Consider the following 27,376-nt stretch of genomic DNA (forward strand, 5'->3'; position numbering starts at 1 on the left):
AGCAACTTGGGACAGTCTGCACTATTTCAGGTTCGATTCCAGCTATTTTTTGGTGTGGGAAGTTCTATGCCCGACCCCTGACCCTAGGTTCACCTGCCTTTTTAGTTAATAAATTGCGACTTTGGAGCTGCAGCCCAGCTCTCGAGTGCTGTGGCCGAAGGGGCTCTAGAAATCTCTGGAGAGGGAACAAGACTCCCAGCACGCACATGACTTCGGTGAGGGCAGGGGAGGGGGCTGCCGTGCCGGGGTGACGGAGCCGATTTCCTGGTGGCTGATTGAAATGTTGGGGACAGAGTTTCCACGGAGACGTGCGCATCCCCATTTCACAGCGGGCTCTGCCGTTTGCTGAAGTGGCTGTTTTTCTGTGGGGTTTTAGAGGTAGAGCAGCCCCCCGATGTCGCAGCCATGGAGAGAGGGTTAGAGCTTTCTGGGAGTCGTGGTGGTTTCAACTGAGGTTGCGGGTTGCAGATTTAATAGCACTCTGACTGGCTCACACAAGGTCCCACTGTCTCAGTCACAATGAGGTCTTTTTTAAATCAGAAGCAGGGGCCTGGTGAAAGGGGAGATGTTGTCGGCGGGGTGGGGGGGAGGGGGAGGACAAATGGAATTTCAGGCTTTGGACTAGTTTCTAAGGCTCGGGTGGTACATCACCCCTCCTGCCTCTGGCCTGAGCTTGCAATAAATCAGCATGCAGGAGCAGAGAGCAGTGTCCTTGAAAAGATGCACGGTGACCTTGCTTGTGCTTACCCCAGAGAAATAACCAGGACAACATAGAAAACTGATCGGGGATGACTAACCAGCCTGCATGCTGCATGCAAATGCTCCCAACCAAATGCAGCCCGCTGCCTCGGTCCCTCCTTCCTCTCCTCCCCTCTTCTCCCTGCCGCTGGACTTCCCCCTGCCCCCTCACCACCCCTTCTCTTCAGCCAGGTTTTCCTACTCCCACCCAAGAAGGCACTTTCTCTGAGTGTAACCAGCCCGCCTCTGTTGTGTTGGCAGGACCGGACGAGAAATCCTCCCGATCCCTACCTACCCGTTTGATCCATCGCACATCCCAGTCACGTCTCCTCGCCGACCCCAGCTGCCGGCATCTGTGAGCAGAAGGCCGGCCGGCCGGACCCGCCGAGGGCTTGCGGAGCCAAAGGCAGGGGAGGTTGGGAGTGGAGGAGGGTGGTTGGAGGGAGAGCTGGGGAGGTTTTCATTGGCTGCTGCCCTCCCCTGTTCAATGCGCAGCTTCCCTTATCGGGGCATCTGGAATCGCCAAACCGAACGGGACAAGGACACTGCCGGCTGGAGCTTTCAAGGAGGAGCGGACACCTCCTCAGACAGATCGTCCGCTCTGTGCCCAGGGCTGTGACCGGGTGGCTTCAGGGATTACCTGTGGTAACTTTCCAGCGGCAACTGGATATTCAGTGGTCAAAAGGGGGGCTAGGAGGAAGTGGCCCCTGGCTCACCATGAGCTTGCCTCGTGCCTTTGGCTCCCTCGCTCTGAGGCTGGCAACGGGGCCTCTCGTCCCATGGAACATGAAAGCAGACCCCGCGGGAACCATGCACTGAATTCCACTCCTCTGAGCCGGAGCCCCGCACCGACAGGATGGGCTATTCCGACCCCACGACAAATCGGGACCTGCTGGGCAACAGAAGTTTGTTCTTCATATTTATCTGCGCATTTGCCGTTGTCACTTTGCTGCAACAGATCCTGTATGGCAGGAACTACATCAAGAGGTAAGAAAATCCAGAGTGGGTGCGGGGGAGATGGGCTTGGGCTAGGTGCATCCCAGGGGGGCAACAGGATTATTTGACTCTTTATCATAAAGCAATGTTGAGCTGTGTTTTTTTGTGATATTTGTTAAATGCTTACTATGTGCCAGGCACTGTACTAACCACTGGGGTAGATACAAGATAATCAGGTTGGACACAGTCCATGTCCCACATGGGGCTCACAGTCTTAATCCCCATTTTACAGATGAGGGAACTGAGTTTGAGTGACCCTGCAGGAAAATCCAGGTCCGCATATCCACTCCAATGCTTGAGCAGAGGATGTTTCCTTTGCTGCCCCGTTAAGGTTAAAGACTTATGCATTGGCCAGACCTTGGTGCCCGGTTTAATATGTTGGCACTGAATGGGCGGCTGAGCCAGGCTGATCTGAGAGATACGTTAATCCCTAGAGTGAGCAGCAGGGGAGGTTGGAAGTCCTTGCTTGAGGGGGTTTCTGCCCAGGTGTTTTGGATTCACAGGGGCCAGAGCAACATACCTGTCTTGTGCGGATCTCGGGAGGACAGTGCAGGATCAGGGTTGCCCGGAGAAGGGGAGATTTCCTCGGTGGAATCTTCACACCAGAAACTTGCCCGATCTCTGGGTCTTTGTGAACTTGAAAGTCAAGGTTAAACATGAGGATCAAGTTTTCAATTTGCCTGCTCTGGTTTCAACTAGAAAATCCTCCTCACAAATCCACTGGGGCAGATGGTTTCTCATCAGTAGATGGAGAGGTTTAGCCATGGGGTTTTAACGCTTTCCCCAGCCCCCTCAGCCCCACAGGGCCTCCTGACCCAGACAGAAGGTTAGTGGTAGATGCCTGGAAAGAGATGAAGTGGGGAGACCTGGCCATTTTCTCCTGGGAAGACATAGCTAAAACTCACGTCCGACTAGCAGCATCCTCACTAGTGCGGTGATGCTTGGCTGAAAGGGCTTCTGCTATTTCCGCCTTTTCCCATTCAAGCTGCTGCCAGAGATCATTTTCCAATCAAGGCAGTGGTTTGGAGTCATAGCTTGATCACCTTTGCCTTAGCAGTAGTTATTATTACCACTGCTTCGCTTTTTTTGATTTTGCTTGTTCTCGGGGTCTCTCTGGCTTCGGTTTTAGGAAATGGTGCAGCCTGCCCCAACCCTTCAACTTCCACACCCTTCCACATGTTCCCCCCACCCCACTCCCCCCCTGACCCCTCAATGACCAAAGACCCAGATATGCTTAAAGTGCCTAGGACTAATTAGTTGATTTTGAATAATGGACCTGCCCGATCGGAAGAAGCCTGAGAAATCCCAGATTCACATTAAGGGTTGGTGAAGGGGACCAAGTTAGCCCGTGGGAGGGATTGTCAGATTGTGCAAAGATATCTGTCTGCATTTGACTTTACCCTTGCTGACGCCTCTGAAGAAATATTCAGGTGACCCGGGGGCTGTAGGTAGCCTCAGCTCCATCTCTCTGGCTCCGGGCCTTAATGTGATGTGTCCCATTCTGCTTCCACACTGGATTAGACAAGCACGGCCATACTTGTTTTCCCCAGGGAAGCTGGCCTCTGCTAGGAGTCCAGTAAGCTGAGACTCCATGATTGCATACTCCTGGGGCAGGGAGCCAGGGAAAATCAAGAGTTGGAGTGGGGCTTGGAGAGGTAGCCAAAGACCCATTCACTCATTCATTTATATTTATTGGGCGCTTACTGTGTGCAGAGAACACTGTACTGAGGGCTTGGGAGAGTACAAAATAATAATAGTCACATTCCTTGCCCCCGATGAGCTTACAATACCCCTGGTGCTGGTGCCACACAGAGCAGGACTGGCAGGTTGGTGGGCTGTTCTCTTGAAAATCACATAATACATATGCCACCCGGGGTAGGCAGGAGGTCTGGGTCTGACCCAAATGGAGCCCCTCACCCCCTGGGCTCTTTTCCCAGTTTCATCAATCATATTTACTGAGCACTTACTGAGTGCAGAGCACTGTACTAAGTGCTTGGGAGAGTTCAATATAACAGAGTTGCCCATTTCTTGCACTGACACTGTATAGCGATAATAATTATTACTGTTATGGTACTTGTTAAGTGCTTACTATGTGCCAAGCACTGTTTTAAGCACTGGGGATGATACAAGTTGATTAGGTTGGACACAGTCCCTGTCCCACATAGGCTCACATTCTTATCCCCATTTTACACATGAGGTAACTGAAGCATGAGGTAACTGAAGCACAGAGAGGTGAAGTGACTTGCCCAAGGTCACACAGCAGACAATTGGCGGAGTCAGGGTTAGAATCCAGGTCCTTCTTACTCCCAGGCCTGTGCTCTATTCAGTAAGCCACGCTGCTTCCCCTAGCCAAACTGCTTGATCCCTGGACAACAAGACACATTTGTGTTCTTGTCTCTCTCCTTCTGCCCCTTTCTGGGTTCTAGGGTTTGCTTTGGGCTAAGACATTTGCTTCTTCCATCTAACAGTAGTTTTGCCCTGGGTTCTCCCAGGGCTCCAGGGTCACTCCCCTCAAGCTCTGGTCCCGGCCCCAGCCCCTGTTCAACGTAGGACTTCAGCTCAACAGCTCAATGGCTAGTGAATTACCAACCCTCAGGCCTGGCCAGGGAGAGAGAGAGCAAGTCTGCTCCACTCTAGGTCCAGGGTGGAAATGACTCCCTCAGAACCAATTTAGGGAGCTGTGTAGCCTCTTCTTGGCCTTTGGGGGCCATTACGTCACATTCAATCCGCAGTTCATAATTGGCTTGAATGCACAAAAGGGTCTCCCTGGGGTTACTATCAGGATGCACCTTACACGCCAGGAGAGTCCATCTTGTCATTTTAATTTATGATGTTGATAATGGTTTTTAGAATGGAAAATGCCCCAGCCACCCGAGGAGCCTCACATGCCCTAAGCACCCATTTCTGGGACTCTGCCACAGTCGCCAGGGAGCTGGCCTTCCTGGTGAAATTGGGTGAGACAGGAGGCCCGTGTGGGGTCTTTTGGAGCTAGTCACATCTTGTAGAATATCTTGGAGAGGAATACTTACTTAGGGAAGCACTGGGACATGGATGAACACCCCTGACAACAACTCTACCCTCTTCCTTGCCCCAGAAGCTGGGCTTCTTAGTGTGACTCCTCTCCGGTTTTCATCTCCCACATTGTTCAAATCCTTGACCCCTCCCATCTGGATTACATTTAGCAGGTTCCTTATTAGTCTTCTGCCTCAAGCCTGTCTTCTCTGCAATCCATCTGAGGAGCAGCTGTTTGGATTAGCTTCTTAAAACACCATTCAAAGGACATTTCTCTCCTCCTTAAAAACCTTTAATGACTACCTATTTCACTTTAAGGCTTTCCACTTACAGCTCTCCTGCCATCTGATCTCTTTTCCCACTGCACCCTTGTTCACACTTTTCAGTCCTCACAGCACCTTGCTTGGAAATCAGCTGTCTCTGACCCATTTTTTTTGTTCTGTCCCCTGAATAGATCTCTCTTCCCTCCATCCGAATCATGTCCCAAAGCCCTTCAAAAAAGCCACCTTCTCCAAGAGGGATTCTCTGATCATTTCATCCCATCATCCACCTTAGCAGATAATTCTAGACTTGTTAATTACATAGTCATTTGCCTACTTTTGTATTATCATTTGTATCCATGCTCTTACTCTTTTACTTATTGTATATTTGGCACCCCTCTGTCACACCTAGAGAGTTTACAGCACTCTACCAGTCCCGACTACACGAGGGAGAGTCAAGCAGAGGCATGTCCATTTCATTCCTAGCTTGGGCAGTGGTTAGCGAGTGGAAGGCAATCTGCTACAAGTCAAAACTCACCTGTGCCGGGCAGCAGCGGCAGGGGAGAGAGTAGGTGTTTACTGTGTGGGAGGAGGCAGTGGTAAACCACTTCTGTATTTTTACCAAGAAAACTCTATGGATACTCTACCAGAATGATTGCAGATGGAGGTGGGGCGTTCTGAGAGAGATGTGTCCATGACGTCGCTATGGGTCGGACACGACTCGACAGCATAAGATGACAACAATATTTAGTAATTCATGCCTGCTTGTTTTCTCCATTCTATGTAAGCTTCTCAAGGGCAGTGGTAGCATCTTTTCCTTCTGTGTTTTCTCAAACACCTAGCGCAGCCCTCTGCACCCCTGAGGAATCAAAAGATACCACTGACAATGCTAATGTGAGGGCTGGACTCCTTTTGCAATGCTCAGTCCTGTCTAATGGCTCCTCAGCCCTAACCCCCGATATTAATAATAATAATAATTGTGGTATTTGTTTAGTGTTTACTATGTGCCAAGCACTGTTCTTAGTGCTGGGGTAGATACGAGGTAATCAAGTTGTCCCATGTCGGGCTCACAGTCTTAAACCCTATTTTACAGATGAGGTAACTGAGGCACAGAAAAGTTAAGTGGCTCACCCGGTGTCATTCATTCATTCATTCATCCATTCAATCAATTGTATTTATTGAGAGCTTACTGTGTGCAGAGCACTGTACTAAACACTGGAGAAGTACAAGTCGGCAACATATAGAGACAATCCCTACCCAACAATGGGCACACAGTCTAGAAGGGGGAGACAGACAGCAAAACAAAACAAGTAGACAGGTGTCAATACCATCAGAATGAATAGAATTATAGCTATTACACATCATTAATAAAATAAATGGAGTAATAAATATATTCAAATATGCACAAGTGCTGTGGGGAGGGGAAGGAGGTAGGGCAGAGGGGGGCAATGGGGAGGGGAAGAGGAGGTGGAGAGGAAAAGGGGGGCTCAGTCTGGGAAGGCCTCCTGAAGGAGGTGAGCTCTCAGTAGGGCTTTGAAGGGAGGAAGAGAGCTAGTTTGGCGGATGTGTGGAGGGAGGGCATTCCAGGCCAGAGGCAGGATGGGGGCCAGGGGTCGACGGTGGGACAGGTGAGAACAAGGCACAGTGAGGAGGTTAGCGGCAGAGTTGCAGAGTGTCTGGGCTGGGGTGTAGAAGGAGAGAAGGGAGGTAAGGTAGGAGGGGGCGAGGTGATGGAGAGGTTTGAAGCCGAGAGTGAGGAGTGAGGGTCATAAAGCAGGCAAATGGTGGAGCCAGGATTAGAACCCATGTCCTCTGACTCCCAAGCCTGTGCTCTTTCCACTAAGCCATGCTGCTTCTCTTCCACAAGCTGCTCCATTGCACCAAACTTCCAGTGATATTGGGTGTGAAGGTGATCACGTGCCTGATGGGAGAAAACATACCTAGCTCAACGGAGCTTAAAGATACCATCACAATCTACATCCCAGGAAGACGCTGGAGGGAAAAAAGGCTTGAGACTGATGGGAGGGTAAAAAAAAATCTACTGCAGAAAATCCACCAAATGGATAATCTATATGCTGGAGTTCTGAAATAGCAAATATTCTCTGGCTCACTGTAACCATCACCTTCTTTTCTTTGGCTAGCTCAATTCTATGTCCCCGGCGGGGCTGTCCTTGCAGGCAGAAATGTGAGTTCGATCGATGTCACACGCAATGAAACGGGAGAAAAGGCGGCTTTATTTTGAGCCAGACTGATAGTGACCTGCCAGGCTGGTGTGCTGATGTGCCGTGCGTGGCAGGAATGAGATCCAGAAGCCCCTCTCTGCCCCTGCCTCTGCCTAAGCTGGAAACATCCCATTTGGAGGAGAATGCCTTTTCTCCCAGCAGGGTTTTCACTTTTCCCGAGTACTGAGCCGAGCCCTCTGAGGGGTAGGGACTGCGTCTGACCTGATCGCCTCGGATCCTCCCCAATGCATAGAACAGTGCTGACATGTAGTAAGCACTTAACAAATACCACAGTTAATTAATCCTAAAGCACTACTGGACTTACATAGGTTAGATGCTGGGCCTCACTTGTCTCCAGTCCAGCCAAACCCAATTCTGGGAAATGATTTCCCAGGCACACCTAAATAACGTCTACAAGTGTTTTCACATCAAAACGGCCATATGGGATGTGGCGGACTCTGGCTCCCAAGTGTGGAAGGGATTTTAAGGCTCCTAAAGGTGCCAGGAGTGAACAGGAGTCTGAAATCTCAACCCCACCCCCACCCATATGTGTATGCTGCAGCCTCTGTTTCCCAGCTATATTCTCCACTTGAGATTCATCTCTGCTGAAATGAAATCCAGGAAGCTGCGAAGCCCCACAAATGCCTGTAGCACACCAACTCTTCACCTGCCAAAAAGCCCACGGCTCTACCAGAGAACCTGCCAGTTCTAGCTCGATTCCACCCACCCCAGTCTCTCATCCTTGCAGTCGGTGGGGGCAGAAGGGAACAGCACAAGGTAATTCTGAATGTTGCCTTGATTCTAAGCTCCTGCCTACTTTCTTTTGAGAACTGTACTTGTTACAGCAGCAGCTGCTGCTGCTCCTGCTTTTCATACTTTGTTCAGTACAAAGAGTTCCCTGTGGGGCATAATCGCCTCAACAGCAGACACAGAGCTATCATTACTACTGTAAGGAGCTGCGTGTTCACCGGGGGGGATTTGCCATTATGCAGGAGGCTGTGCTGCCTTTTGGTTCACATCCTTCCTTAGCTCAGGCTGCTTTCTCTCTCAGGAATACGGCCAAGGTGTCCTAGCTCCCAACACTTAACTTTGGCCAAAGCTGTGATTATGGCTTCTAAGAGGGAGGTAACCCTCCCCTCCCTCACCTGCTGCCCACCCAATCCTCACCTGGTGACTTCCTGGGTTTCTTTGGGGCACTGTTTGCAATGAACCCTTTCCCTCTCTCATTCAGCTTTTATTGCATCGCTCACAGGGTGGACAGTACAGTATTAAAGAACAGGCACAGGCCCTGCTGTAAAGGAGCTTGCAATCTAACAGGGAAGGCAAGGGAGGCATACAAACATAAATCAATAGAGCAAGAGAAAGGGGGAGAGAAAAAGGGAAAGAGAAAGGACAGAGAAAGGACAGATATACATATAGACACACACACACATACAGAGAGAGATTTACAGATGCAGATGTAAGTAATGATATGGCGGAGGTATTAGGAAAGGGCAAGCATCATTTTTTTTTCTTTTGTCACATTCTGCCTTATCCCCAAGAAACCAATGGGTGTGGCTTTATAAAGACCATTGTCCAGAGCAGCAGAAAAACATGGGGCCCCTGAGCTTCTGCTCATCATTACCAAATCCTTGGTTGGATCTGACCTTCAAGGTCATGTGGTCCATCTTCCTGCCTCTGGGGAGCATCACAGCTAAACTATCCCAGATACATTTCTTAAGAAAACAGACTGGTTATCCCTCATTTTACTGGCTCTGGATGTGCTGTGACAGACACCAAGCCCACATTCCTCCTGTTTGCATTGCTCTCCAGAGAAGGAAACTCCAACACCTCCCCTCTGAAACCCATTCCAGCTCCTAGGGTTGGGAAATTCTTTCTTTTATATCATCGAAATCCCTTATGCTACAGCTTAATTCTATTTCCTCTTGTTTTGGCTTCGGTGAGAGCAGAAGGAAGAGGTCTTTGTCCACATTACAATTCCCTTCAGACTCTTGAAGATTGGTATTAAGTTGCTCTTTGCCCTCTTCTTCCTAACCTTCTCCTTTTAAGGTCATCAGCTCTGGGATTTTTGCCATAATAATAATAACTTTGGTATTTGCCAAGTGCTTACTCTGTTCCAAGCACTATACTAAATGCTGGACTAGTTACAAGATAATCAGGTCAGTCACAGTCTCTGTCCCACATGGGACTCACCGTATAAGGAGGAGGGAAAATAAGTATTGAATCTCCATTTTACAATCAATCAATGAATGGTATTTATTAAGCACTTCCCATGAGCTGAGCACTGTACTAAGTTCTTGGGAGAGTACAATACAACAGAGTTGATAGACACATTCCCTGCCCAGCAGGAGTTTAAAGTCTAGAGGGGGAGACAGATATTAAAATAAATTATGGATACATATAAAGTACTGTTGGGTGGAGGGCAGAGTGAATATCAAGTGCTTTAAGGGTACGGATCCAAGTGCATAGGTGACACAGAAGGGAGAAGTCATAGGAAAATGAGGATTTAAATGGGGAAGGCATCTTAGGAGAAAATGTAATTTTTTTAAGGCTTTGAAGGTGGGAAGAGGGGTGGTCTCTTGTGTATGAATTGGGAGGGAGTTCCAGGGCAGAGGAAGGAGGAAGGACATGGGCAAGAGGTAGATAATAATAATAATGGCATTTGTTAAGCGCTTACTATATGCCAAGCAAAGTTCTAAGTGCTGGATAAGATCGAGGTTCAGTGAGTAGATTGGCATTGGAGGAGCAAAGCATGTGGGCTGGGCAGTAGTAGGACATAAATTAGATAAATAGGAGGGAGTGAGCTGACAGTGCTTTAAAGCTTATAGATGGTAAGGAGTATCTATTTATTTATTTTGATTCATTCATTCATTCAATCGTATTTATTGAGTGCTTACTTTGTGCAGAGCACTGTACTAAGCACTTGGGAAGTACAAATTTGGAACATATAGAGATGTCCCTACCCAACAATGGGCTCACAATCTAGAAGGGGGAGACAATGCTACTGATGCCTACTTGTTTTGTTTTATTGTCTTTCTTCCCCCTTCTAGACCATGAGCCCGTTGTTGGGTAGGGACTGTCTCTATCTGTTGCCGAGTTGTCCTTTCCAAGCTCTTAGTACAGTGCTCTGCACACAATAAGCACTCAATAAATATGATTGAATGAATGAATGAAATAAATGAATGATGTGGAGGTGGATGGGCAACCATTGGAGGTTTTAGAGGATTTTACCAAGTGAAGATAGAACCAATGTTGATTTTGTGGAAGATTGACTATGTGGGTTGAATGAAAGAGATGAATCCTGGATATTGCCCAGGTTGCAGGCTTGTGAGACAGGGCAGGTAGTGGTAGTGACAAGAGTAATGGGAAAGTCAGAGGGACGATAGGGTTTCAGGGGGGAAAATAAAAGTTCTACTTTGGGATGTGTTAAGTAGAGATGTCCTGAAGGCAGGAGGAAATGAGAAACTACAGAGAAACAGAGAGGTCAAGTTTGGAGAGGTGGATTTGGGCATTACCTGAGAAGAGATGGTAGTTGAAACTGTGGGAGTGAATGAGTTCTCCAAGGGAGTGGGTGATCAATAATCAATGGTTTTTACTGAGTGCTTACTCTGGTTGGTAGACACATCCCCTGTCCACAGTGAGTTTACAGTTTAGAGGGGGAGACCGGCATTAACATAAATAAATACAGAACTTACCTAAGGGCTGTGGAGCTGAGCTATACGGAGAATGGAATGGGTGAAGTGAAGTGACCTACCCAAGGTCACACTGTTGGCAAGTGGCAGAACTAGGATTAGCATGGAGGGTCTCTTACTCCCAGACCCATTCTATTTTCACTAGGCCATGCTACTTCTCAATAGGCCTGCAGTCTGACTGTCTGGTCAAATGGACACACAAATATTATAATGACATTTATAAAGCACTTGCTACGTGGTAAGTGCACAAAATAATCAGAGCAGACACAGTTTCGGCCCCACATGGGGTTCACAATCCAAGAGGGAGGGGAACAAGCATCTTATCCCCATTTCAGAGAGGCACAGAGGTTAAATGACTTGCTCAAGTTCACCCAGCAGGCCCATGGCAGAGCAGAGACTAGAACTTGGGTCTCCTGGCTCCAGACTCTGGCTCTTTGCACTAAGCTACAGTACCTAGCAATTTATTCACGACAAGGGCAGCGTGGGGGAAGAAAAGGTACAGGGTGAAGGAGAACAGATATGAAATAGCCTGATGTAGATATTTCCTGTTATTAAAGGATCCAGTTTCTTTCCTTCCATCCTAATGTCCTGCCCAGTGATTAAAGTGGGCCTGAAAATGTAGCGAGGGGAAAAAAGGAAAGCCTTGAGATTGATGGTAACAGAATGGTTTGGGTCTGCTTTATCCAGATGGTTATCCACATGGTCCCAATGCATCAGTCAAATCTCAATCCTCTGCTTCTTTTACCTGTGTGGACCCAGGTGGATTGGGCTTAGTAAGCCCTCTCTGGGTATCAGTTTCCTCAAATAGCTGCTCTTTTTTAGAAAGAAAATAAAAAAGGACTTTAGGCACCATGGAAAGGAAAATGTCAGCTATTCATGGCACCCACCCCAGCCTAGGATTGTAAGTGGAAAAGCCAGCATAGAAGGTTAGGAGGTGAGCTAAATGGGGCACGGTGAAACCATTGAAGAGAGGCTCTAAGGGCAGGCCAGGGGACTGGTTGAGAAATGATTACCCAGTGCTGAGGGCAGCTGTCAAGCCCCGAAGATGGATCTGATTTGGAAACATTCGCCTTTTGACAAAATGACTTTGTACCCTAACTCCCAGGTGCACACTAGAGTCTGTCAAGCAGACAGCCAGCCAACCGTATTTTAATCACTGAGCCCTCACTGTGGGCAGAGCGTAGTCTGGACACTGAGGAGAATTATAAAGGGAAGAATGATCCAAACTCCTAAGGAATTTACAGTCTAGCAGAAGAGACAGGACAAACACAAAGGTAATTTTTAAAAAAATGGTATTTGGTAAGTACTTACAATGCGCCAGGCACTGTTCTAAGTACTGGAGTAGATATAATAATAATAGTAATAACAATAATGGTACTTTCTGAAGTACCTACTATTTGTCAAGCACTGTTCTAAGCACTGGGGTAGAAACAAGTTAATCAGTTTGGACACAGTCCCTGTCCCTCACGGGGCTCACACTCTTATCACGATTTTATAGATGAGGTAACTGAGAACAGAAATGACATGCCCAAGATCACACAGCAGATATGTGGCGGAGCCAGGATTAGAACCCAAGTCCTTCTGACTCCCAGTCCCGTGCTCTAACCACTAAGCCACACTGCTTATCCAATTACAAGATAATCAGGTTGGACACAGTCCAACTCCCATGTGGGGCTCACAGTCTTAATTCCCATTTTTTTTACAGATGAGGGAACTGAGGCCCAGAGAAGTTAAGTGACTTGCCCAGGGTCACATGGCAGACAAGTGGCAGAGCTGGATTAGAACTCGGGCCCTTTGACTCCCAGACTCATGTTCTTTCCACTGCTTCTCAGTAACATGTATATAACAGGTAAATAACATGTAAATGACAGCAACAGATTCAGTAGCGATACAGAGACATTTAGGGCAGAGATACAAATGTACCGAGTGAGGAAAATGTGGAGCTAATCTAGGAAGGCTGTATACAGCAGATGAGTCACATTGAAAGAGGGAAAGGAAATGCTTTGGTGAAAAGGAGGAGGGGAGGGTATGTAGGGGAAAGGCTGTTTTGTTTTGAGCAAAAGAAAGGTCTGCTTACATTCATTCATTCATTCAATTGCATTTATTGAGCACACACTGTGTGCAGAGCACTGTACTAAGCGCTTGGGAAGTACAAGTCGGCAACATATAGAGATGGTCCCTACCCAACAGCGGGCTCACCATTTGGTTATGGGTTGTGGCTGGACCCATCAATCAATAATCTATCAATATTAACATTAATCAAGTGCTTGCAATGTGAACGTCTGAACTAAGTTTTGGGAAGAATAATAAAGACTTGGTTCTTGGCCCACAGGAAGCTTCTAGCCTTAAGGAAGAAAAATAGCCACGTTGGGAAGTAGAGATAGGAGGGGAAAAAAAGGAAAGCAAGCCGACACAATCATGATATCATTCCATTCTAGAGGGCAAGATCTCCTTGACTTCCTAGCAGCCAAACCATTTTAACTGTTGTATAGATAGTTTGATTTCCTCATCATCAGGCAGTAGGATGGGTTGGCCCTGCACATCAGACTGCTTTCACCTACCACCGGGTCACATGGTTCACCTGGACCTGGGAGTTAGAGGACCTGAGTTCTAATTCTGACTCCTCCACTTGTCTATTGTGTAACCTTGGGCAAGTCACTTAACTTCTCTGTGCCTCAGTTGCCTCATCTGCAAAATGGGGTTCAAAACTGTGAGTCCCATATGGGACATGGACTGTGTTCAATCTGATTAGTCAGCATCTTCCCCAGCACTTAGTACAGTGCCCGACACATAAGGAGTGCTTAACAAATACCATAAAAAAAAGAAGGGACAGCCAAATAGATACAATGGAGAGATTGTTCTTTAACTGGGACCAGGCAGGGTTCAGCTCAGTCAATTTTTGTTTAACCAAAGGGCTAGAGACCATCTGAATAATTGAAGTCCCAGGATAATCTAAAATCCTCCTGCAAATTGTAGTAGCAACAGTGTTTACTGAGTAAGTGCACTATACTAAGTGCTAAACAAAGAAGTGACAGGTTCTCTTCCCACAAGGAGTTAGCATCCTAATGGGAGAGGCAGACACGAAAATATTTACAGATAGAGTAATTTAAATAATTGTACAACTGAAGGAGCATTTACTAAGGTGCTGAGGTTGGGTATATATAAATTAGGAAGAGCAAGAGATGGTTGAGGGGTTTTTAAGATTTAGGATACTGGGAAATAATTGGGGAAGGCTCATTGGACAGATAGGGTTTTAGGAGATCACTGAATATGGATTGATGGTCTGTCAGATTTAGGGAAGGCGTTCCAAGCCAAGAGAACAAGTAAAGGGGCAGGGATGGGGGAGTCGAGTGTTGTACAGTTAGAAGGTTAGTTTGGGTAGATTGGAGAGAGGTAGTTGGGAAATAGCAGGTGAGGAGAGCCGAGGGTGGGTTGGTTGGTGTCCTGGCAGTAGTTTCCACCTCTAATCACAACCCAGAATTTTGTCAGATCCACTCAAAGCGTAGTTGGAGTTCAATCTCTGTTTCTTTGAAAGTGTGTTTTCACTTAATAGGCAGTTAGTGGCTGGGATCTGGGTGAATTGGGCATAGCATTAGTTGATAGGTGCATAAGCAACCATTTATCTGGTTGGGCTGGATTGTCTCTGAACATCCCTTCCAACTGTAGGACATCCCTTCCAACAATTATGTTGACGATTTGTACTTCCCAAGCACTTAGTACAGTGCTCTGCACACAGTAACCTCTCAATAAATACGATTGAATGAAAGAATGAATGAACTGTAGCAGTTTACAAACAGATCATGTGTGTTTGTGGGGTACAGTGAGAGGGAATTGGAATGGGAAAGGACTACAGTTGGATATGAAATTATTTTGATATCCCCAGTTCTCCTAAAGGTAAGGTTGTGTACTTGCAAAACTCCATCCAGTCCAGCACCACACACATGCATTTGAGCCATTTCTTCCGAGATTGTGTCACACTGTATCCAACAGGCTTGCATTGTCGAATGAGCATTCCCCAGTTTCCTATAGGTGTTTTAGCTAAAATGCGTAGTGAAAACACAAGCATCAGAAGAACTGGATACTTTAGAAACTAGGCACTAAATAAAGAAACTCCTGTGGTTGCCCATCCATCTCCGCCTCAAATAAATACTCCTCACCATTGGCTTTAAAGCATTAAACCACCTTGCCCCTTCCCACCTCACCTCGCTTCTCTCATTCTGCAACCCAGCCCACACACTTCACTCCTCTAGTGCCAACCTTCTCACTGTGCCTCGATCTCACCTGTCTTTTCTCCGACCCCTATCCCGTGTCCTGCCTCTGACCGGGAACACCCTCCTTCCTCAAATCCAACAGACAATTACTTTTCTCCGCTTCAAAGCCTTGTTTGAAGGCACATCTCCGAGAGGCCTTCCCAGACTAAGCCCCACTTTTTCTCAACTTCCACTCCCTTCTGTGTTACCCTGACCTGCTCTCTTTGCTCTTCTCCCTTCCCAGCCCCACAGCACTTATGTACATAGCTGTAATTTTATTATTTTATTTGTATTAATGTCTGTATCCCCCATCTAGACTGTAAGCTTGTTGGGAGCAGGGAATGTGTCTGTTTATTGTTGTGATGTACTCTCCCAAATGCTAAGTACAGTGCTCTGCACATAGTAAGCTTTCAATAAATACGACTGAATGAATGCATGGATGAATATATTAGATGGTTTGTTAGTGGGGCGTGAAGGGCCTAATATGAGAAGTCCACGTAAAGCCAAAATAGGCTGGGTTTCTGGGGAAGGAAAGAAAAATGCATGATGTGTGGGTTGGTTGGTATTGCAAGTGCTGTGAAGGGGGAACACAGTGATATCAGAATATTATTAGGAATGGCTATGGAGGGATAGGGCCTGATTGATAGGCAGTTTACTTCACCTCCTGGATTTTTGCTGTTGATTGAGAGCTGTTTGTCTTACTAGAATCACTGCATGTTCAGCCCAGTCATTTTTACCTCTATCACTGATTGTTAACCATCCATCCTGCCTCTGGCAGCATCTGTCATATACTGACAAAAACATTCTCTGCACCCCACTGTTCCAGCCAGCTACTACCCCCATCTTCCTCCTCCCATTCCTGTCCAAACTCCTCAAACGTACTGGATTCCTCTGCTGCCTCCATTCCCTCTCCTCTCTTCTTCTTGACACTCTACAATCTGGTTTCCACCCTCTTCACTCCAGTGAGACCTTTATCTCCAAGGTAACCAAAGACCATGCCAAATTTGATGGATTCTACACTTCAAAATTTTCTACTGTAGTTTATTTCCCAAGCTCTTAATACTGTGCTCTGCACTCGGTAAGTGCTCAATAAATATGTATCTTGATGGGTTGACTGACTATTTCCTCTCAAATTCTGTCAGTTTTTCCTTCACATTTCTAGAATCTATCCCTTCTTCTCCATACAAACAATGACTACACTGATCATAGCCACTGTAATATCCTGGCTTGACTATTGCATCAGACTCTTCACTGATCTCCCTGCCTCCAGTCTCTCCTTTCTCCAATCCTTAATTTCCTCTACTGCCTGGATTATTTTCCTAAAATGTCATTCTGCACACCTCACTCCATTCCTTAAAAACCTCCCATTACCAACTGTTCCTTTTTGCATCGAGCAGAAACAACTTTGGCTTTAAGATAATCAGTTCTCTCTCTCTCTTTTACTTACCCATTCTCTTTTCCCACTATAACCCTCTTCATTACTTTCAAATTAACCTACTCACTGTGCCTTATTATCCTCTCTTCTACCTCTGACCTCTTACTCACATTCCGTACCCTGTTTGGAAGTCTCTTCCCCTTCATAACCAACAGAAGACATTTCTCCCCATTTTCAAAGTCCTACTGAAATCACATCTCTTCCAGGAAGCTTTCTCCAATTAATTTCTACTCTTCCCAATTCATATCATTCCCTACTGCTGCATCAGTCTCCTCTAAGACTTTTGTGCTTATCCCATATACTCTATTACTTCCTCCTATCTGTAATTTCTTTAGGTGTCTGTCTTCCCCTCTAGGTTGCAAACGCCTCAAGGGCAGGAGTCTTGCATATTAATTCTATTGTATCCTTCCAAGTGCTTAGTGTAGTATTCGGCAGACTGAAGTTACTCAATAAATACTATTGTGCTACTGACTGATAGCAAAGAAGGGAATAAATGCTATTGATTGAATGATTGGACTGAAGAGAAGGAAACAAAAGGGCTCGGATTATCCCCAAACTGATCTATTTTCCAGCAAAAAGGAGCATCTCATTTGAAGCGATAGGAGGTATAATAATAATAACAATAACAATGGCATTTATTAAGCACTTACTATTTGCAAAGCACTATATGCAAAGCACTGGGGAGGTTACAAGGTGATCAGGTTGTCCCACGGGGGGCTCACAGTCCTAATCCCCATTTTACAGAGGGGGAAACTGAGGCTCAGAGAAGTTAAGTAGGTTAACTGGAAAGTAATGAAGAGGGTTATAGTGGGAAAGAGAGTGGGTAAGTAAAAGAAAGAAGCAGCATGGCTCGGTGGAAAGAGCACGGGCTTTGGAGTCAGAGATCATGGGTTCAAATCCTGGCACCGCCAATTGTCAGCTGTGTGACTTTGGGCAAGTCACTTCACTTCTCTGGACCTCAGTTCCCTCATCTGTAAAATGGGGATGAAGACTGTGAGCCCTCCATGGGACAACCTGATCACCTTGTATCTCCCCAGCACTTAGAACAGTGCTTTGCACATAGTAAGTGCTTAACAAATGCCATTATTATTATTATTATTATTAAGTGACTTTCCCAAAGTCACACAGCTGACAATTGGTGGAGCCGGGATTTGAATCCGTGACCTCTGACTCCAAAGCCCGTGCTCTTTCCACTGAACCATGCTGTTTCCATTAGAGAAGCAGTGTGGCCTAATGGAAAGAGTATGACCCTGGGAGGTAGAGGATCTGGGTTCTAATCCCAGCTCTGCCACTTTCTGTGGTTTGACCTTGAGCAAGTTACTTAACTTCTCTGTGCCTCAGTTTCTTCATCTACAGAATGGGGATTAAATCTTACTCCCTCTTAGACTGTGAGCCCCAGTAGACAGGGACTCTGTCCAAGCTGATTATCTTGTATCTACCGTGGTTCTTAGTACTGTGCTTGGCACATAGTAAGCATTTTACAAGTACTATTATTGTTATTAATGATAATAATGGCTTGGCTCTGAAATAACAGTTGAGAAAAGGCTGAGCTTTCCTTCTCTCCATGTCTCAAGCTGAATCTTTCTCCCTCCCTGCCCCTGTCACTCACCTCAAATATCCATATTAAAGCTCTAACCACAACAGTCTTCCAGGTGGGAAAGTGCTGTTTGCTGTGCAGTATGTACCAATCCTGTAAAACTCCAAGACACTCAGGCCAGGGCCCTAGCCTAGAAGCTGCAAAAACAAAAATCCTCCAGTGTTCTCTCAGGAAGAGTTATAATCTTTGAGTCTGTGTGACCCTTGAAAGAATGCTTGAAGGGATTCCTTCCAGCTATGACATGTTCCTTAGCTGTAAAAACTGCTCTCATTTAACTCAATAGGATGATGTGAGTTCCTTTCACCGAAGTGAGTGAGCTCTTTGGAGTAGGGCATACGTAATTATGAGATGTGGTTACTATTTTGGCCTCATGGAGCCTCAGTCCTTTGGCATACACTGCAAGACTTTAGGCCAAATCTTTTTCCCTCAAGTGCCTATCAGTCTTGGTTGGACCACTTAGTACATTGATTGAGGCTTTTTTTTTGGTTTTGCGGCATGTGGGTCTGGGTAAAAATAAAGAATTGGGCCCAATTTAGACAGCCCAAGACTGAAATTTCCGATACCTCCCTTGACCCGGCTGTTCTTTTAATCCCAGATCAATACAGTCAACTCTCAACTACCTGCCCTAACAGAGAAACCATGTGGCCTAGTGGAGAGAGCACAAGCCTGGGAATCAGAGGACCCGAATTCTAATCCAGCCAGGCTCCACCTCTTTTCTACTATGTGACCTTGGGCAAGTAACTTAACTGTCCTGCAAGAACAGGATTGCCTACTATGTGACCTTGGGCAAGTAACTTAACTGTCCTGCAAGAACAGGAGTGCAGCTGCAGCTGCTCTTCTTGGACTTTGTGTCCATTATCATCATCAATGATATTTATCTAGTGCTTATTATGTGCAGAGCACTGTACTAAGAACCACAGAGTTGACAGATGTGTTCCCTGCCCACAGTGAGTTTACAGTTTAGAGGAGGAGATGGATATTAATATAAATAATTTGTAGTATATAATTTGTAGATATGTAAATAAATGCTGTGGGGTTGGAGGTGGGGTAAATACCAAATGCCCAAAGGTCACAAGTGCCCAAGTGCCTTCTCCGGTCCATTTTTGAGCCCTCCCACTGCTTCTCCTGTTTGGAAGTCATTCATAGTATTTATTAAGTGCCTACTTTGTGCTGGGCACTTTACCAAAGGCTGAGTAGATATAACATTCAAGTGATTAGTACAGTGCAAGAGGTGCCCAATCAATACTATTACTACTATTACTGGTAGAGAAGCAGCATGGCTCAGTGGAAAGAGCCAGGTCTTGGGAGTCAGAGGTGGGGGGTTCTAATCTCAGCTCTGCCACTTATCAGCTGTGTGACTTTGGGCAAGTCACTGAACTTCTCTGTGCCTCAGGTACCTCATCTGTAAAATGGGGGTTAAGACTGTGAGCCCCATGTGTGACAACCAGATTACCTTGTATCCCCCAGCGCTTAGAACAGTGCTTTGCACATAGTAAGCACTTAGCACATACCATTATTAGAGAAGCAGCATGGCTCAGTGGAAAGAGCACGGGTTTGGAAGTCAGAGGTCATGGGTTCTAATCCTGGCTCCCCACATGTCTGCTGTGTGACCTTGGGCAAGTCATTTAATTCTCTGAGCCTCAGTGACCTCATCTGTAAAATGGGGTTTAAGACTGTGAGCCCCACGTGAGACAACTTGATCATCTTGGATCCTCCCTAGTGCTTAGGACAGTGCTTGGCACATAGTAAGTGCTTAACAAATGCCATTATTATTATTATTATTACTACTACTGTTCCTTCTACTACTACTACAATGAATAGATAACATATGGTCTCTGTCTCACAGAGGCTCACAAAATATTGAATTACGCAGCCAAAGTTGATGCCTTGAAGGGGGTAGTTATTACATTCCTCACCATTAAAAACAGTCTGTTTATAAGCAGCTGCAACTTCACCAGTGTAAGAACAGTTATAAAAGCAGAGGAAAGGGCTTCACTCAATCAATCATTTTTATTGAGCATTTACTATATGCAGAGCACTGTTCTAAGCATTTGGGAGAGTGCAATATAATAATAATAATAATTCTGATGATGACATTTGGTAAGCGCTTACTATGTGCGAAGCACTAAGTGCTGGGGGAAATACAAGGTGATCAGGTTGTCTCGCATGGGGCTCACAGTCTTAATCCCCATTTTACAGATGAGGTAACTGAAACTCAGAGACGTTAAGTGACTTGCCCAAGGTGAGTCGGGATTAGAACCCATGACCTCTGATTCCCAAGCCCGTGCTCTTTCCACTGAACCACAGACTAAGCAGACATGTCTTCTGCCCATAATGAGCATACAGTCTAGAAGGGGAGTTGACATTAAATTGAATAATTAAGTAATTTATAATAAATAATTTAAAGGTATGTATATAAGTGCTGTGGGGTTGGGGTGTGGTGAATATCAAAGGTCACAAAGATCAAAGACAAAGGTCATAGATCTAAGTGCAGAAGGGAGAATGAGCTGGGGAAAAGAAGGCATAATCAGGGAAAGCTTCATGGAGAAGATGTGAGCTTAATTGTGCTTTGAAGGTGGAGAGAGTGGTGAACCGGAGTATACAAATGGAGGAGGGAGTTGAAAGCTAGGGGGAGGATGTGGGAAAGGGGTCAGCAGGGAGATAGATGAGGTCAGTGTGCAGTACAACTGTACAAAAACAAGTTCTCCAAGGAAGTGAGTATAGGGGGAGAATAGAAGGGGACCTAGAACTGAGCCTTGAGGGACCCCTACTATGAGAGGGTCAGAGGCAGAGGAGGAACCAGCAAAAGAGACTGAGAAGGAGCAGTTAGAGAGATAGGAGGAGAACCCAAGAGAGGACAATGACAGTGAATCCAAGATGGGAAAAAATTCCTAGAAGAAGGGGGTAGCCTACAGTGTCAAAGGAGGCTGAGAGGTTAAGTGATTTAAGGTGGAGTAGAGGCTGTCAGATTTGCAGAGAAGAAGGTCATCGGTTATAATAATAATAATAATAATGTTGGTATTTGTTAAGCGCTTACTATGTGCAGAGCACTGTTCTAAGCGCTGGGGGGAATACAAGGAGGTGAGGTTGTCCCACGTGGGGCTCACAGTCTTAATCCCCATTTTACAGATGAGGGAACTGAGGCCCAGAGAAGTGAAGTGACTTGCCCAAGGTCACACAGCAAACACGTGGGGGAGGCGGTATTCGAACCCATGACCTGTGACTCCCAAGCCCACGCTCTTTCTACAGAGCCATGCTGGTTATCTTAGAGAGGGATGTTTCTGTGGAGTGAAGGGGGTGGAAGCTGGCTTGGAGGGAATCTAGGAGAGAACTGGAAGATAGGAAGTAGAGACAGTAGGTGTAAACAAGCCTCTCAAGAAGTTTGGAGAAAAATGGTAGGACGGAGCTGGGGTGACACTGGGGTTTTTTTTTTTTTTAGGATGGGGATATATAAGCATGTTTGAAAGCAGTGGGGAAGAAGCTGTTGAAGAGTGAACTTTCAGTTGAAGAGAGCAATTAAGGATGGAAGAAGGGAGGCAGTGAGAAGGGAGGCAGTGAGTGCTTTAAAAAGGTATGAAGGGACAGGGTCAGAAACACAGGTGGAGGGGGTAGAATTAGAAAAGAGGAGAGAGATTTCACCTTGAGTTACTGCAGGAAATATAGGGAGAGTCAAAGAGGATGGAGGAGGAAGGGGGGACTGAGAGGAGCAGGGGAGATTTTAGGGAGATCACACCTGATGGTTTCAATTTCCTTGATGAAGTATGTGGCCAGGTCGTTAGGAGAAAGAGGTGGTTGGGGTGGGGGGACAGGAAGTTTGAGGAGGGAGTTAAATGTTTGGAACAGCTGGCAGGGGCAGTGGGTATAGGAGTGAATTAGGAAGAAGTATTGTTGTCAGGCAGTGGAGTGGGCCGAATTGAAGAAGAAAGGAATAAATGTAAGGAAGACAAGGTCGGAGAGATGTCTGGATTTCCTCCAACAGCGCTCTGCAGCTCAGGCACAGTAGCAGAGGAAGCAGACGTTGGAGGTGATCCAGGGTTGTGGATTGAGGACACAGGACCCTTTCTGTCCTGTGTCCTTAGTCTGGAGAGATGCAGCATGAAGTAGCAGAAAGAACATATTATTGGGAGTCAGGAGCTCTGGGTTCTAATCACAGCTCCGCCACATGCCTGCTGTGTGACCTTGGGCAAGTCACTTCATTTCTCTGGGCCCCTCAGCTTCTTCATATCTAAAACAGGGATTTGATACCTGTTCTCCCACCCTCTTAGACTGGGGACATTATGAGGAGCAGAGACTGTATCAGATTGCATGGTATTTACCGCAGTATCTGGCACATAGTAAGTGCTTAATATTTATTATTCTTATTATTAATAAATATCGTTATCATTACTGATCTGGTCATTGAGTAGGGTGTCACCTGATGGTGTCTCTGAGCAGACAGACGGTGTATGATCTGATTATCCTAGCAGCGTAAACATTTAATAAATTCAAAAGTAAGTAAAGGTTGGAATTCATCTTGGCAGGTGTTTGTTAAGCACTGAGGCTTTTCTTAAAGAGAATGAGCGCGGGCTCCTCACCTTCCTCCCAGCAGGTCAGTGAGAAGCAGCTTGTCCTACTAAAATAGACAGATCACAGGCAGGCTTGGGAGTCAGAAGCACCTACATTCTTATTCCAGCTCCACCACTTGTCTGCTGTCTAACCTTGGGCAAGTTCACTTCTCTGTGCCTCAGTTCCCTCATCTGTAAAATGGGAATTAAGACTGTGAGCCCCACATGGGACATGGACTGTGTGCAACCCGATTACCTTGTATCTATGCCAGTGCTTAGAATAGTGCCTGTAATGTAGTAAGAGCATAAAAAAATACCACAAAACAACCCAAACCAAACTCCTCCCCAGAAGCCCTTTGTGACAACAGATTGGATGATTCATGAACTCATTGTGAATATCCCTCCCTGTTTCTTACCCTGTGTCCTGCACACAGCCTCCTTTGTCCCACTCCTGACCCCATCTGTGGCAACACCCGGCGGAAGGGATGGGTTAGGAGGAGAGATTCATTTTTATCGGATGCTCAAATGCTGATTGAAGCTCTCAGAAGCTCTAAAATGCAAAAGGCCCCAGATTGCCTTTCGAGATGAATCAGATAGGACCTTTAGAAAGGAATAAGGAGTTTTTATTCCAAAGAGGAGGCTTCACAGAGAAGACTCTGAAGTCTAAGCAGTGTGGTTGAATAAAAAAGCCTTCACCTGGGAATCAGGGACCTGGGTTCTAATCCCAGATCTTCCACTTGCCTGCTGGGTGACCTTGGGCATGTCACTTAAATTCTTCAGGCCACAGTTTCCTCATCTGCAAATTGGGGAATTCAATGCCTCATTTCCCTTAGACTGAGAACTTCCTGTGGGACAGGAACTGTGTCTGCCTGATGATCTTGTATCTATCCCAGTGTTTAGTACAGCTCTTGGCACATAGTGAGCACTTAACAAATTCCATTATTACTGTTATTATTAGTGCTTGTACACTATGTTCGTCATTGTGCCCTAGTGGATAGAGCACATGCTTGGGAGTCAGAAGGACCTGGCTTCTAAGCAACTTGGCCTAATGAAAAAGTATGAATCTGGGAATCGGGGACCTGGGTTCTAATCCTAGATCAGCCACTTGTCTGAAGTGTGACCTTGGGCAAGTCATTTAAGTTCTCTGTGCCTCATTTGACCTCATCTTGTAAAATTGGGAATAATATTGTGAGCCCCATGCGGGACATGGACTGTGTCCAACCTGATTAGCTTGTATTGACCCCAGTGTACAGTACTGTGTCTGGTATGTAGTAAATGCTTAACAAATTCCATTTAAAAAAATCAGGTGCTGAGGCTACCCCTGCAGGGCTCTTTCTCCTCACCAGTGCCCTCTCGCCACCCACCCAAAAGGCCCCAGGAGTCCCCAGCAGAGAGAAGAATGAGATGGATGCCCATTGGTGCTGCTTTGCCCAGATGAGGAGAGAGAAAGGCACTGGTGGATGAAAGGCAACATGATGAGAGACAGATGAAGTCGGCAGGATTTTGTTTATTCTGTTGGATCAACGCCGCTTCAGCCAAGGTCACACAGCCAATCCTGGGCTGCTCGTCAAGCACTGCAGAGGGCTGGATGACCTCTCATCAGGGTTGGATTACCCCAGAGGACATTTGGAAGTGTATCTTTGGCTCACAGCATAGCCTGATTTTTCCACATTTTTCTAGATGGTGGTGGGTCGATGGAGAGGGAGCAAAAGACGCCATTCAGAACATCAGCAGCATGGCCTTGTGGAAAGACCACAGGCCTGGGAGTCAAAGGACTGGAGTCCTAATCCTGGCTCTATCATTTGCCCACTGTGAGACCTTGGACAAGTCACTTAACTTCCTTGTGCCTTAGTTTCCTCATTTGCAAAATGGGGATGTGATATTTTGGGCAGAGAACCCCACATATACAGGGATTGTGTCTGATCTGCTCATCTTGTATTTACCCCAGCACTCAGCTTGGTGTTTGGAACAAAGCAAATATTTAATTTATTATAATTATAATTATTATGATTATACTGATTGTGGATAATCCCCAAATGGAATAATCCTTCCCTAAATAATCCAGAGTTGGGTTTAGGGGCAATGCAGTGTATAATCCAATATATGACGAAAGAATGCTTATTTCTACAATACAGTAAATGCTGAAAAAATGCTTATCTCTACTGTGTGTAGCTCACTGGGGTGAAATTTTCACTGGGGGTCCCTTCACCAATATGTGGAGGTGGAGACTAGATTGGGAAAAATAAGATTAGGAGATGCAGGGACTTTCTGCTTTTTCACAAACTGGAGAAACAGGAAGGACCGAAGTGTTTCTGGAACTATCTCCACACTCTTCACCAGATATTACAGAAGGCATTTAAAGGCTCCAAAAGGCTATTCATCTCCTCCATTCCTCGACACGGATTAGCCTTTTTACCCTAGCCCATTAGCCCATTGTGCCATAGGCCAAGGAAAGGATATGCCTGAATTTTTACCAACATTTCTTGCTCAGTGGGTAAACTAAGATGTATATCTGGTTGGGGGCTTGTCCAGTTTCCTGAAAGAGGAATTACCCCTCAATTATGACTAGTCTTGGGATGGTGACAGCCACTCTATTATAAATCTGCAACCAATGGGTAAGATGAGGCATCGAGATGCCAAACTGGAGGGTGTTCTGTGCTCTCTGCTTTTCCCCAGTTTCGTTCCCACCTTGGCTCAACATGTGTGTTTACCATGCATGTGTTTATGGATTTGATTTATCAAAAGCTGATGTGTTTAATTCAGATTTTTGGTAAGAACCGTATCCATCTGGCTGATTGCATCAGAATAACAAAAAATACCCTATCAATAAATGATTTTATGTATGTATAATCTCTGCATGAATGCCCGGAACGCAACGAGCTGAAAGAATGAACCAAATGAATGACATGAAATATCAAACTGCCTCATTTTCTCATTAGAGGGCTGCAGTTTAGCTGGCAGAGTGGAGAGGATTTGGCAAATTGGACCGGGCTCTTTAATTTCACGGAGGATGGAGCAGAGAAGAGTGGCAGAGACGCGGGCACCAGGTACAGACAAAGCTAGAAGGACTACAGAGGGGCAATCTCACCCAAGCTCCAAACTCTCCTGTCTCTCTAAAAGAGGACTGGGGGGAGGGGAGGGAAGACTACCAGCTTCTCAAGACACCCAAAGGGAATTCATTTTTATGTAAATGGTATTTATTCCCCCTCACCGCCCTTTCCCCTTCCCCCTATTGTCTATAAATGACAGAGTCCTTCTGTGTGGGGATTAAGGCTGGGGGCTGCTGGATGAACAGAGTTTTTTCTGTTAATGTGCACACCTGCAAGGCAGGCTCCTCTTTCCTTAATATGGCTATTATCCAAAACTAAAATTAGTAAATAAGCGCAATGTACATATTTAGAGTCAATTAAAATTTAATGTTCACGGTAGGGTGGTAGCATCGGTGTGGAATATGTTATGGAGAATTTGTGCTTACCAGGCAAGAGGGAAATGGCAAGATTCTGTCTGTGGATCTGATTGCAGAAGGCCAATTACACTACCATCGACTTTGGGGACTTTTTCAAAATCTCTATGGCACTGGCTTTCCTTTGTATCTCAATCTCCATAAACAGTCTTTATAAATAAGTTAAGCTGCACATGCCGAGAAAGAGCTCAGAATTCAAGACATTTCAAAAAGCTTCGTTGTTTGGCAAAGTCTTGGGAAGAATCCAGAGAGCTCAGTATTGGTGTGGTGCCATGGTGTTTTATGCAGAATGGGATGTCAGGATGGGGCTGAGCGAAGCAACGGCTGTGGGGAATTGTGAATTCCGAGCCCCTGGTTAAGTCCCCTGACTCACCGTTTGAATCTAAATTCATCCCTCTTGTCCTGGTTTCTCCTGTGCAGTGGGACTCCACCAGGAATGCACTCACTTTCCTGGGGCAGAATTCAAAACTACTCTGGGCCCTTTATATAGAAAATGTAGCAAACCAGCAAGAGATGGACTTCCTATGGGAAGAGTATGGAAACCACTGTCAACTGCCAATCAGCTGTTCATCCACACCGGTAGTAATAATAATAATAATAATAATTATGGTATTTGTTAAGTGCTTACTATATGACAAGCACTGTTCTAAGCACTGGAGTAGAGCACTGGAGTCCCTGTCCCACATGGAGCTCACAGTCTTAATCACCATTTTACAGATGAGGTAACTGAGGCATGAAGTGAAGTGGCTTGCCCAAGGTCACACAGAAGACAGGTGCTGGAGTCAGGATTAGAATCTGGGTCCTTCTGACTTCCAAGCCTATGCTCTATCCACTAGGCCATACAGCTTCTCACCGGTAAAGTCCAGCGGCATTATTTTGAACATGGAGGGAGGCGGTATATAATGGGAAATAATATTGTATCTTTATCAGATTGCATCCTATCTGATTATCTCCTCTCTACCCCAGGACTCACATAATGTTTGGCACTTAGTAGGTGTCAAGGAGGCAGTGTGGTCTAGTGGAAAGATCACAGGCCTGAGAATCAGGATTCTAGTCCCAGATCTACCATGTGCCTGCTCTGTGACTTTAGGCAAGTCGCTTTTTCTCTCTGTGCCTCGCCATTCTCCTCTGTAAAATGGGGGAAAAGATTCATATTCTCCCTCTCTC

The 27,376-nt window shown here is 46.0% G+C and overlaps 1 protein-coding gene across 2 annotated transcripts in view; it reads left to right on the top strand.

Annotated features, from left to right (window-relative positions):
• The first annotated feature begins 845 nt into the window (after positions 1 to 845).
• ST8SIA5 (ST8 alpha-N-acetyl-neuraminide alpha-2,8-sialyltransferase 5) overlaps positions 846 to 27,376 on the top strand; it is a 91,609-nt gene continuing 65,078 nt past the window's right edge. The window contains exons 1-2 of one of the 2 annotated variants that reach the window (XM_038743676.1): positions 846 to 1,725; positions 25,686 to 25,793. In XM_038743676.1, coding sequence (XP_038599604.1) covers positions 1,595 to 1,725; positions 25,686 to 25,793 — 239 coding nt within the window. In that variant the 5' untranslated portion in view covers positions 846 to 1,594. The remainder of the gene's footprint in view (positions 1,726 to 25,685; positions 25,794 to 27,376) is intronic. The other variant, XM_038743677.1, reaches the window with a different exon arrangement.

This window comes from Tachyglossus aculeatus, chromosome 3 (genome assembly GCF_015852505.1).
Source record: "Tachyglossus aculeatus isolate mTacAcu1 chromosome 3, mTacAcu1.pri, whole genome shotgun sequence".
Taxonomy (NCBI): Eukaryota; Metazoa; Chordata; class Mammalia; order Monotremata; family Tachyglossidae; genus Tachyglossus; species Tachyglossus aculeatus.